Consider the following 13,661-nt stretch of genomic DNA (forward strand, 5'->3'; position numbering starts at 1 on the left):
GCCACTCCACTCCAGACTGGTGACACAGTAAAGACCCTGTCTCTAAAAAAAAAAAAAAGAAAAGGAAAAAAAGTTAAGGAATTCAAGGGATTCATGTTTACAAACAGGGAAAACATAAACAGGGAAAACATACCTAAAAACATCAAGAATAAGCTTCAAGAGAACAAAGCATTGTCTATTTTGTTTCCTGCTATAACGCTAGTATCTAGAATCATGTCTGGCATATATATTTGTTGAATGAATGCGTGAATGACTAGTTTAGACCAGTGGTTCTGCAAGTATGGTTCCCAGGTCAATAGAATCAGTATTACCTGGGAACATGTTAGAAATATAAGTTCTTGGACACCATTCTAGATCAAATGAAGCAGAAACTCTGGGGATAGGGCCCAGAAATCATTGTTTTAACAAGCCTTCCAGATGATTTTGATGCCTTCTAAAGTTTAAGAACCATTGGTATAGACCATAAAAGTTATTTAGTATTTTTATTTATAGTACAGCAATTATATTGCTTTTTGTTTATAGAACACTTTTTTTTTTTTTTTGAGACAGAGTCTTACTCTGCCTGGGCTAGAGTGCCGTGGCGTCAGCCTCACTCACAGCAACCTCAGACTCCTGGGCTCAAGCGATCCTACTGCCTCAGCCTCCCAAGTAGCTGGGACTACAGACATGCACCACCATGCCCAGCTAATTTTTTTAATATATATATATATTTTTAGTTGTCCAGCTGATTTCTTTCTATTTTTTTTAGTAGAGACGGGGTCTCACTCTTGCTCAGGCTGGTCTCGAACTCCTGAGCTCAAACAATCCACCCGCCTCGGTCTCCCAGAGTGCTAGGATTACAGGCATGAGCCACCACGCCTGGCCTAGAACACTTTCTTTTTGGTAGCATGCTAAGGTTTTCAGACTTATTGCTGAGATTTTTTTTTTAAATTAAAAAACAAAACAAAAACCTTGTGGTTTCCAGTTAAACATGGTAGATTATATAAACTTTTGTATTCTCAAAGACAATATTAAGATGACAGCAGTGAAGGAATAAAAAAAAAAGCTCAAACCAACAATATTTTTTCCAAAATTCAAAGAACTATAAAAAAATAAAGTTTTGAGGGCATAATTCTGGGTAGCTGAAGTATAATGTGAATCTCCCAGGATATCCTCAGAAAAATAAAAATAGAACAAATGCAACTATATAAAACCTCACATTAATATAAGGCAGCAAATGTCCAAACTTAAAATTATAGATGAGCAGACAAATACCAGATTCATGCTCTTGTCATATTTCTTGTAAAGAAATTCAGAAAAAAAGGAGCTGAAATGAGAAGAGGTGAGTAGTGCCAGACCTAAGAATGATCTAAGCCATTGACGGAAAGACAAAGTCCATCCCAACTGTGAAAATACTTAGAAAGTCTATTACTAGAAGTTGAAAGCACGATATACAAGAAAGGGACTTAACAGTATGTTTGATTGTGAAGTGGCAATCTTGTAAAGATAATACAATAGGGGAAAGAGAAGAGAGATTTTTAAAGAGAGACCCCTTATTGAAACTGTATAATAATGAAGAAAAGGAAGAGGGAAAAATTTAGGATGCTACAATTCATAAGAAAAGAGAAAAACTGAAGATCATATACCTTTTCTTCCTCCATCCAAAAACCCATCCAGTAAAAAAACCCACACTTTGTTCACACTGCCAAAGTTGCATTTCACAGAATGCAAACCCACCAACAATCATTTATATAAAAATACTATACGAGAAAACTATAAAATACTATAAAACTCAGAAGAGAACTAGAAGAAAAAGATGAAAATCTTATCAGAAATGAAGACTCAATTACAAAGCACACAAGGAAAAATAGATTTGAATCAAAATTTACTAAGGGGCACTAAGGGAAAGCAGGCAAAGTAGATCCAATTTACATGTAATTGGAGTTTGCAAAATGATAAACAAAATAATGGAATAGAACTATAATATTAAAAGTAAAACCCATGAAAACTTTCTGGGAAACAAAAGATCTAAATCTACCTATTGAAAGGGGCTTTGGTATCCCAGAAATCACACCCAAAGACCAACTCTGACACATACAGAAAAAATCCTCTGGGCCTCCAAGAAAAACTATCAAAAAATTTACAAGGCAAGGGAATTAGACTGGCATTAATCCTCTCAAAAACAACATAAATAGCTAAGCAACAAAGGAGCAGCATTTTCAAAAAACATAAGAAAAGAAAATGTAAATCAAAGATTTTAAATCTAGCCAAATTGTCCTTCAAGTATAGAAAAGCTTTTGAACAGGACTCAGAGAATATTGTACCCACAAGCTCTTCCTCAGCAAGACACAAATAAAAAATGGAAAAACACGGGAAAGGGAAAAAGGAACGTAGTGTAAGCAACAGGTGAGAGTTAAAGGCCATTTTTATATTAAAAACTAAAAACCTCATACTAAGAGGCTAAGTAAGAAAACAGGGAACTGGGGAGGCAGGCGCTGGGCATTTTGAAAGGCATAAAGACAAAGGTAAAAACTAGAAAAACAATACAAACCTTCCTAAATACCAAAAGACATTTTATTAATCATGAAAATGTAGAGATTTAAAAAAAAAACCCAGCAAATATAGGATAATATACTTATCGTTTATAATATAAAATAATGTAACACTTGAAATCAAGCATATCAAACTTATCAATATATATGAATGGCCTTAATTTATCCATTTAAAACAATTCAGTTTGACTCACAAAGCAAGATCCAACTATTGTTGGATACAAGAGACATAAATAAAGACAAAATGATTCACAAAGGCGAAAAATAAAGAGATGGGCAAAAGGCATACCAAACAAATTGAAACAGCAAAAAAGCAACGGTAGTGACACAGATATCACAAGTGAGATTCAAGCCAGAAAGCATGAAACACGGCAAACGAAAATATTCTGGGCATGCCTATAGTCCCAGCTACATGGGAGGGCCAAACAGCATAGCCTTTCTAAAGCAAAATTTATGAGATTTTAGAAGATATAAATAGAAATACACCAATAATATAAGATAAACATGCCACTCAGTATGACAGAAAAAAGAGCAAAGATATAGAAGACCTACGTAATATAATCAATAGGGTAGATTTTATGGACATACATATCTAGCTTTACAATGAATAATAAAGTGTACAAATTCTTATTAAGGACACATGGAAAATTCATACAAAATCAATATTAGGTCATAAAGAAATCATCAGTAAGTTCCATAAATATAAATATTACAAGAAAACTGTCTCATTACAAGGTACTAAAACTAGAAATTATTAACAAGAATTAAAGTAGAAAAAAAAATAGGCCTTTTTCTCTGAAAAACCCTTCCATAAAACAACTCTTGGGTAGAAGGTGAAACACAAATGAAATTATAAAATTCTTTAAAAAGTAATTATAATAAAAATACTATCTATCTGAATCTGTGGGACATAACTAAAACAGTAAATCAGAGGAAAATTAATTTATAGCCCTAAGCAAAAAATGAATAAAAATAAATGAATAAAATCCTCAGCTATAAAAGGCAGAAAAAGAACAAAGTAAATAAACAGAAGCACAAGAAAATAAAGTTAAATGCAAAAGTTAATGAAGTAGAGAATAGAAAAATATTAGATATGTCGTCTTTTAAATCTTGGGGTCTTTTAAAGTTAAAATACACAAACCAAGACCTTAGCTAACTTAATCAAGAAAAAAAGGAAGCAAAAATAATAAATGACCAGGGGAAAATAACATTGAAATAGAAGAAATTTTTATGAGACTACTTTGCAGACTTCTGCAAAGTAAATTAGAAAATCTACATGAAACGTATCATTTCCCAGGGAAAAAAAGCTTAATAATCATTAGCTATCATTAGTGATATATCACTTAAACAGACACCAATCGATAGGAAGAAAAAGAAAATGTTACGCAGAAAACCTCTCCCCCATCCCCCACAAAAAAAGCACAAGCCCATGTGATTTTGCAGGGAATTCTAGAAACCCTTCTAGAGTAGACAGCCTAAGTGATCCACATATTGTTCCAAAGCATGAAAAATGAAGGAAAATTTCCTAAATCTTTTACTTAGCAACCATAATATTGACACCTAAAACCTGATAAAAAGACAACATAAAAAAGAAAAATACAGGCCAATAATATGCTGTGCTTCCTACAGCCTCCCAAGTCATTCTGATGTCGAAAATGGCTTACGTGTGTATCATGTGTCTGAATGTCTAGTTGAGCCTAAGAAGATCCCTGGTGGGCATCACACTGCTCAATAAACAACTATTGTTATTGTTCTAAATACCATTGCCTTTACAGAAATTAAAACTGAATAGCCAATGGAAATATAAATTCATGTTTTAGAACTTGTATGCTACTATATTATTTGATCTTTATAATATTGACTTATCTTAAATTATATGCCCTTGCTGATTTATTAATCTCTCTTATAAAAATAATATTTACTAAATGCCAACCATATGCCAAGAAAAAAAGTATGTTCTCAAAATTTTGAAAATCAGACTTTTCATATTGAAATGCAGAAGTTGGCAAATGTTTTCTTTAAGAGATCATATGACAAATATTTTAGATCTTGCAGCCCATACAATCTCTCTTGCAAACACACAACTCTGCTGTGGTAGCTGGAAATCAGCCACAAATAATAAGTAAACAAATGAGTATGGCTGTGTGTCAATAAAACTTTATTTATGGACACTGAAATTTGAATTTCATATAATTTTTATGTCACGAAATAGTCTTTTGTTTCTTTTCAATAATTTGAAAATGTATAATAAAAGCCATTCTTAGTTCAAAAGCCTTATAAAAATAGCCAATGGAACAAATTTGGCCTGTAGGCTGTAGTTTGCCAGCCCCTCATCTAACGAAAAGCAGAGACCTCCATCCATACATGACAATCATATGTGTAAGTATGCAAAAATTTGCATTCAGTTTCTGGAAGCTGGGTCATGTATGAAATTTGGAATATATGCTCTCCCAGGTCCTTCTGAATTCTAAAACTCTACAATCATCTTCAAACTCATTCTAATTAGACTTCCCTTTTGGCAATGCTCCAATATTCTAAACTCACCACTCAAAGACAGCTTTAACAAGAACTTCTCTCCCACATACGGTGAATTTTTCTTTATGTACTTTTTCTCTTTTTTTTTTTTTTAATTTTTTTAATTTTTTTATTTTTAAGACAGAGTCTCGCTTTGTTGCCCAGGCTAGAGTGAATGCTGTGGCGTCAGCCTAGCTCACAGCAACCTCAAATTTCTAGGCTCAAGCAATCCTTCTGCCTCAGCCTCCTGAGTAGCTGGGACTACAGGCATGCACCACCATGCCCGGCTAATTTTTTTTTTCATATACATATATATTTTTTAGTTGTCCAGCTAATTTCTTTCTATTTTTTAGTAGAGACGGGGTCTCGCTCTTGCTCAGGCTGGTCTCGAACTCCTGAGCTCAAACGATCCGCCTGCCTCAGCCTCCCAGAGTGCTAGGATTACAGCCGTGAGCCACTGCGCCTGGCCCCTTTTTCTTTTTAAGAAATTTCAGGTTGTTAATTGAGCTAGCATATTCTATCTCTTGATTTCTAAATTACTTAAAGAGTCTTCTAAATGGCCTGTTTCCTACAAACCATCCCATACAATACGCTCATATCAATCTTCCTAACCCAAAGTGTGACTATCACTGCTTGAAAGCCTCCTCTAACTGCCCACTGTTTTTTAAAGAAATTTTTTTGCTACTATGTTCTAAAAATTTTTTTAAAAAAGGCTTTTGAGATGCCTCATTGTATGGCTACTACACATTTCTATCATCTTACCTACTCTTATCAAATAAATTCTGTTCACTGCTACAAGAGCATATATGTATCCCTACATCTCTGCCTTTGATGGTAATTACCATGTACCTCTTGCCTTTTTCTCTATATCTTATCAATCTTTCAAGATCCTCTTGTGTTACCTCTCCTTCAATAAACGTTCCTGATTGATATCATCCCCAATGATCTTTCCTCCTCTTTCAAATATTATTATGTTAATCACATATATTAACAAAAACTTACGCTGTTATTTACCTTTGACTAGTATATTTTCTCATTCAAGCCATCACAAACCTTGATGAAAAGGAAAAACTGGCCGGGCATGGTAGCTCATGCCTGTAATCCTGGCACTCTGGGAGGCCGAGACCAGAGGATCATTTGAGCTCAGGAGTTGGAGACCAGCCTGAACAAGACCAAGACTCTGTCTCTACTAAAAATAGAAAAATTAGTGGGGGCAGTGGCCCGCACCTCTAATCCCAGCTACTCAGGAGGCTGAGGCAGGAGGATTGCTTGAGTCAAGAAGTCTGAGGTTGCACTGAGCTATGACGATGCCACTGCACTCCAGCCTGGGTGACAGAGCGAGACTCTGTCTCAAAAAAACAAAAAAAAACAAAACAAAACCAAAAAGAAAAGAAAAAGAAAAATGTTTCTGTGTCTAGTATTTTTTGCAGCTTTAGGCATTCATTAATATTTGTTAATTAAAAATTCTTGTATCAAACGTGCACTTAATGAAGTACCAAAAACATAATAGAAACAGAAAAACTTTTTAAAATAAAAAATACCCCAAACAAAAATGTTACTTACTTTTACCAATATGTCTTTTACAACTTGATTGCTATCATTATGAACGCTGATATAACTGGAAAAAGTCTCTCCCAAAAATATATTCCTGTGAAATAAAATAAGTTTTTAAGTAGAAATCCATTCAGATTTTATCATAAATATTCTGTTTGAGTGTCACCAAGAATTTTAAATGGAGGAAAGTTTACTAAAAGATAGAGATCAGGTGTAATAATGCTTTAACATTCCTTTGTTCACACTAGGCTGCCCATTCATTACCTAGTAACAATTCAAAATACAAACATCATCTATAAGACATGCTATATCTTGGCCCTCAACTGCTACAAAAAATGCCAGTCCTCCTAGAAATAACAGTCACTAAAATCAGATCCATGGTAAGAGTATTAAGATTTGTATCTGAATAGGTTAGAAAAAGCCAAGTTTCAATTTTGAAATAACTTATGCCCTGAACCAAGAAGAGACCCAAGTTATTGATCTTGGAGTATTTTTTATCTATCTATCCATCTAACTATCTATCTATCTATCTTTATATATATATATATATTGTTGAGACAGAATCTTGCTCTGTCACCCTGGGTAGAGTGCAGTGGCATCATCATAGCTCACTGCAACCTCCAACTCCCAGGCTCAAGCAATCCTCCTGTGTCAGCCTCCCAAGTAGCTGGAACTACAGTCTTGTGCCATGATGCCTGGCTAGTTTTTCTAATTTTAGTAGAGATGAGGTCTCACTCCTGCTCAGGCTGGTCTCCAACTCCTGAGCTCAAGCAATCCTCCCCGCTTAGCTTCCCAAAATGCTAGGGTTATAGGCATGAGCCACCACATCCAGACTATCAATTTATTTTATTTTCTAAATTACTCTAATAAAAATGACCAATGGCTTTATTTTATATAGTTTTATATTTTTTATATAAATTTATTTCCAGGATACTAGTCAATGTCTTTACATTCTGTAAACCTTTTTAAAAAAAACCTGAAAAATTCCTTTTGTCTCAAATTCTCTCAGTTGCAAACAAAGACTGGATTGCAAGTTTGAGAATGGAACCAGTGGCTTCTACCTTATTAATAATCTAGAATAAAAGAATGTCTAAGAACAAGAGAATAAATTAAAAAATTTAGAGCTCCTGATTAGCTCCTAAGTCTGATAACTCATGTTGGGAGAGGGCTATAAGGCTGAATAAAAAAGCTGCTTCTGAAAAAGACTTTTAGATTAAATTAGTGAAAAGGAATACATGGCCATTAAAAATATACTAAGATCTAAAGAAGAAAGTTAAAATCCTACCATCATAGGAACCACTATTAACATTTTATTTTGGTATGTATATTTTTTTAATAAAAAAAGGCAAAATCACATAGTATAATTTTTTAACTTTTTGCCACTCAAATGAATCATGAGCATTTTCCCATTCCATAATTATTTTTTGAAAACATGATTCATAATGGCTTTAATGTACTGTTGCATTTCTTATGTGAATATATCATTCTTACCCAAAATTTTGTGGTAAAGTCAACATTTCTCCTAACATTAAAATTTCTGCACCATTTACAGTTGAAGGATCATCTCTCATCAGTTGGTTAAAGAGATCTCCTGCAGCAAAAGAAAAACATAAAATTCTAACATCTACCTTTTAAATAAATTTTACTTACATAAAACAATAGCTGGGGGAGATATTTTAAAAAATAACATCTTGACAAAAATTATACTTAAAAAAATCCAATCTCTAGATTTTAAAACAAGGTATGTCAAAAAATTCTGATCTCACAGAGAATGAACACCGTAAAAACAAAGAAAAATGTAGGTCATGAGATATAAAATATACTATAGAAAATCCCAATATTTCTAAATACAGGGAATGCTAATATATACATTGATGGAACATTTGAGGATAAAGGCAATTTTAAGTGTATCTTCACTTAAACTACAAGTGTTGTGTTGCCATAGGATAGCAACAGGATTTTGACTTGTGGATTTTAAGTAAGGCCTGTTACTCAGATAGTCACCATTTACATGGTACAAAAACAGGTAACAAAGAATCCAGCAAAAGGTTTGCATAGGCTAGGTTTATTCCAAGGTAACATAGGCAACCCACGTTTCAATTTTTCCCCAAGTGCAAATAGAGCAAAGCATATGCCATACCAGGTAAGTCTTTCTCTTCGCACGTTACTGGAATATTGGTGAATAAAGTAGGCTTAGTCAGCCGCATCACTGTGGATTAAGAAAGCAAAAAAACAAAATAAAACATTAATATTGCTTTGGGCTAATAGTCTCAAGTCCAGAATATGGTATCCATCAACTTTATACTAACATAAAATGTAAAGACTTCCTAAACTATTTGATACTTCCTAAGATTATCACACATCGGTGCTTTATTAAAAATGTTAGTATGTAACAAAAAGAATTTTCTGTATGAGAAAAAAGATAATTATGCTTTTATTTACAACCTATGAATTATAAAAGTAATGCAATATAATACACATTCATTATAGAAAAACTGGAAAATAAAAGAATTTTAAAGCTTAAGGAATCTTAGGAGCACAAGGCTTTAAAAAAATTCTGAGTTTTTCCAACATTTTCTTCTAGAATTCTTACAGTTTTATGCCTTAAGTTTAAGTCTGTTATCCACTGTGAGTTGATTTTTGTGAGAGGTGAAAGGTATGGATCCTGTTTCAGTCTTATATTTGACTATCCAATTTTCCCAGTACCATTTATTGAATAAGGATTCTTTTCCCCAGTGTATGTTTTTGTCTGCTTTGTCAAAGATTAGGCTATATGAGGATGGTTTTATATCTGGGTTCTCAGTTCTGTTCCATTGGTCTATGTCTCTGTTCTTGTGCCAGTACCATGCTGTTTTAATTACTATAGCCTTGTAGGATAGCTTGAAGTCTGGTAAATTGATGCCTCCCAGTTTGTTCTTTTTGCTTAAGATTGCTTTTACTATACGGGGTCTTCTCTGGTTCCATATGAAGTGTAGAATCATTTTTTCTAGATCTGTGAAAAATGATGTTGGTATTTTAATAGGGATTGCATTGAATCTGTAGATCACTTTGGGTAGTATAGGCATTTTAACAATGTTGATTCTGCTGACCTGTAAACATGGTATGGTTTTCCACCTGTTTATGTTCTCTGCTGTTTTCTTCCTCAGTGCTTCATAATTCTCCCTGTAGAGGTCTTTTACCTCCTAAGTTAAATATATTCCCAAGTATTTTATTTTCTTTGTTGCTATTGTGAAGGGTACTGAGTCTTTGATTTGGTTCTCAATTTGACTGTTGTTGGCATATAGGAATGCTACTGATTTCTGTATATTGATTTTGTAACCTGAGACTTTGCTGAATTTGTTTATCAATTCCAGTAGTCTCATGGCAGAATCTTTAGGGTTTTCTAGATATAAGATCATTATCATCAGCAAGGAGCAATAATTTGACCTCTTCTGATGCCAGTTGGATGCTCTTGATTTCCTTCTCTTGTCTGATTGCTCTGGCTAGGACTTCCAGCACTATGTTGAATAGAAGCGGTGATAGAGGGCAACCTTGTCTGGTTCTAGTTCTAAGTGGGAATGCTTTTAATTTTTCCCCATATTTAGCATAATGTTGGCCTAGGCAAAGAATTTATGAAGAAGACCCCAAATGCCATCATAGCAACAACAAAAATAAATAAATGGGACCTGATCAAATTAAAAAGCTTCTGCACAGCCAAGGAAAGTATCACGAGAGCAAACAGACAACCTACAGAGTGGGAGAAAACATTGTCATGTTACATATCTGATAAAGGGCTGATAACTAGAATCTATATAGAACTCAGGAAAATCAGCAAGAAAAAAATCAAACAACCCTATCAAAAAGTGGGCAAAGGACATGAACAGAAACTTTTCAAAAGAAGATAGACTAATGGCCAACAAACAGGAAAAAATACTCAACATCTCTAATCATCAGGGAAATGCAAATCAAAACCACAATGAGATATCACTTAACTCCAGTGAGAATGGCTTTTATCAAAAAGTCCCAAAACAATAAACGTTGGCATGGATGCGGAGAGATAGGAAGACTCATACACTGTTGGTGGGACTGCAAACTAGTACAACCTCTGTGGAAAGTAATATGTAGATACCTCAAAGAGACACAAGTAGAACTACCATTTGATCCAACAATCCCATTACTGGGCATCTACCCAAAAGAACAAAAGACATTTTATAAAAAAGACATCTGCACTAGAATGTTTATAGCAGCACAATTCACAATTGCAAAGATGTGGAAACACCCAAGTGCCCATCAATACGTGAGTGGATTAATAAAATGTGGTATATGTATACCGTGGAGTTCTACTCAGTCACAAAAAACAATGGTGATAGAGCACCTCTTGTAGTATCCCGGATAGAACTGGAACTCATTCTACTAAGTATCCCAAGAATGGAAAAACAAGCACCACATGTACTCACCATCAAATTGGTATTAATTTGTCAACACTTAAGTGCATATATAGTAATAACATTCATTGGGTGTTGGGGGAGGACGGGATGGGTATATACACACCTAAGGGGTGTGGTATGCACTGCCTGGGGGATGGACAAGATTGAAGCTCTGACTTGGGTGGGGCAAAGGCAATATACATAACCTAAACATTCGTACTCCCATAATATGCTGAAATTAAAAAAAATTTTTAAAAATTCTGAGTGACTTCACTGTAAACAATATGAACAAAATATTAACCAATTTTAGCCTGGTAGGGAAACAAGTTTAAATGCATCATTTTGAATATGAAACAATAATTTTATGCCAAAAGGATCTTTATGAGTTTTATTTCTCAATTATAATCACTGGTCACTGGAAGCTCAATAAGTATCTCTTTAAGTAATGTTAATTCTGTGTAGAAATTATAAAAATATCAATTAATGTATAGGTTTATAGAATTCCAACCAAAATTAAGATTTGTGTTTGCAACATGAGAGAAACTTTGTCTAAATTTTATCTAGAAAAACAAATGAAAATAAGCTAAGGAAATTAATGGGAAAAAATGAGGAAGAACTAGGTGTAATATATATTAAAATATTTTTTAAGTCCATAATCAACTAATTGGCTTATTAATATAAGACCATACAGATACATCAGTTAGTTTCTCTTATTTTAAAAAAAGATGCCACAAAAAAAAATCTGCATAAAGGAAAATTATTGTTCGTTATTAAGACAACTGGTTAGGTATCTGGAAAAAATAAAATTTAACTTATAAATTCATTTTAAATATAAAATAAATTGCATATATTCGAACAGAAAAATTAACGTACAGAAAGCTAGAAAAAGTTAAAGTAAATATCTATTAAATCTAGTCGAGTGAGGACATTCTAATTATTTTTTAACATCCTTTTCAATTATTTCTAAAAATTGTCATGTGATCACATCAAAATAAGTACAAAAGCATAAAATTAAAAAATCATATAAGCTTGAAAATTTTTTAGAAAACGAATCACAGATGGCTATTTATATTCTATTAAAAGTATTCATTCAAATCCAAACCAAAAAACTTTAAAGACTACAGACCTAAATGGTCAATTCATAATATGTGGTGTTTACTAGCATTATAAAAATGTACCACCTATTCACTAATTAGCTATAATGTTCATATCAAATTTAGTGCCTTGCTCATTCTGGTCTCAGCTTAAATGTCACCTTTTTCAGAAAAGAAATAACAGGTCACCCTGTTTCTTTCATAGAACCTTATATCTATCATGAACTGTATTTATTTACTGCTCATAGCACGCCTTTCCAAACTCCATGAGGTCTGGACTCTTATGTACCACGTTCAGTTTCTTACATAGTATATTCTGGTATATAGGTGCTGGTACATAGTATATTCTACAGATCTTTGCTGAACGCAAGAATTAGCACTTCCCTAAGTCCTCAACTAACTGGCATTATTTTGAACATGTAAGTTTCAGGAACTGAGGTCACTAACCAACTTGTTACATTAAGTAGCTGGCTTTGCAAACGGTTAACAAATGCTAACCTTAAAATTTCTTCAGTCACTTTGTACAGCCAGTATTTACTGAGTGTTTACTCTTGCCAGGCATTATGCTAAACACTTTACAAGTATTAACATATTTAATTCTCGTGACTACTCTACAAGATTGGTATTATTATCCGAATTATACAGATAGGCACTGACATTGCCTGGAGGGGGTAATTTGCATACAAAGCAGATAAGTGGCAGAACCTAGATTTGAGTCTATTATTTGTTAAAAAATAATTCTCTGCAATAATTAACATATAATTATTAATATACTAGTTATATGCTCAGGGTCATAAACTTGGAATGTCAGGCCTTGTCAGAAACATCCCATAGGAATTCAAAGTAGGACTCTACTCTAGTAAACAGAGTACTAACCAGATACAGATAAATGATATAGGGGCGAAGTGGTTGGACAGGTGTTTCCAACCTTCACTCTTATTTTTACCTAGGAAAACAGATTAAAATTACTAAGTAGAACCTGAAGGAGATAAAAAGGCGTCCTGAAAGTGATATATAGGAGGTAGTTTCTGTCAATTCAAATATCTAAGACTCTAAGCTCACTTTTATTAATAATATCAATTGATGTTTTCTACTTCTTCCCCATTATTTTTTTAACTTCAGAAACAACCAATCTGAACCAAAAAAAGAGAGGAAGTACACTCTCAAGGAAAGCCTGAAATACTTTTTAAAAAAGTGTTCTTGGGTTCACTCAAACGTGTAGCCAAACTATTTGTTTATTATAGGCTCAAACTTCCATTAGGTATAAAGTCCTGTAAAGCTTAGTTTTTCTCAATTCCTATGGTTTAGCAGGGGATGAGATGGTGGGAGATGGGTAAGGAACAACTCTCCATTAAAAAGATCCCAAATTGGCATTAAAAGCACTTATTCTCTTCATATTTTCAAAAATGGGTAAAAATCAATGGACGGGGAAGCAGTTGGTAGGAAATGCTATCATCTTGTGAACTCAAAAGAAAATTACTATAAAACAGATCCTTAACCACAAAATGAGAAAGCCATTAGTGACACACAACTATCTCATTCTTTGCACTTTTTTTTTTTTT

At 33.6% G+C, this 13,661-nt stretch overlaps 1 protein-coding gene across 4 annotated transcripts in view; it reads right to left on the reverse strand.

The window, feature by feature from the left end:
* TRAPPC13 (trafficking protein particle complex 13) overlaps nt 1–13,661 on the reverse strand; it is a 43,354-nt gene that overhangs the window by 17,530 nt on the left and 12,163 nt on the right. For all 4 annotated transcript variants that reach the window (XM_012664523.1, XM_012664522.1, XM_012664520.1 and 1 more), the window contains exons 2-4: nt 8,740–8,808; nt 8,091–8,190; nt 6,609–6,693 (exon numbers count right to left, since the gene is read on the reverse strand). In XM_012664523.1, coding sequence (XP_012519977.1) covers nt 6,609–6,693; nt 8,091–8,190; nt 8,740–8,808 — 254 coding nt within the window. The remainder of the gene's footprint in view (nt 1–6,608; nt 6,694–8,090; nt 8,191–8,739; nt 8,809–13,661) is intronic.

Source organism: Propithecus coquereli, unplaced genomic scaffold (genome assembly GCF_000956105.1).
Source record: "Propithecus coquereli isolate 6110/MARCELLA unplaced genomic scaffold, Pcoq_1.0 Scaffold9, whole genome shotgun sequence".
NCBI lineage: Eukaryota > Metazoa > Chordata > Mammalia > Primates > Indriidae > Propithecus > Propithecus coquereli.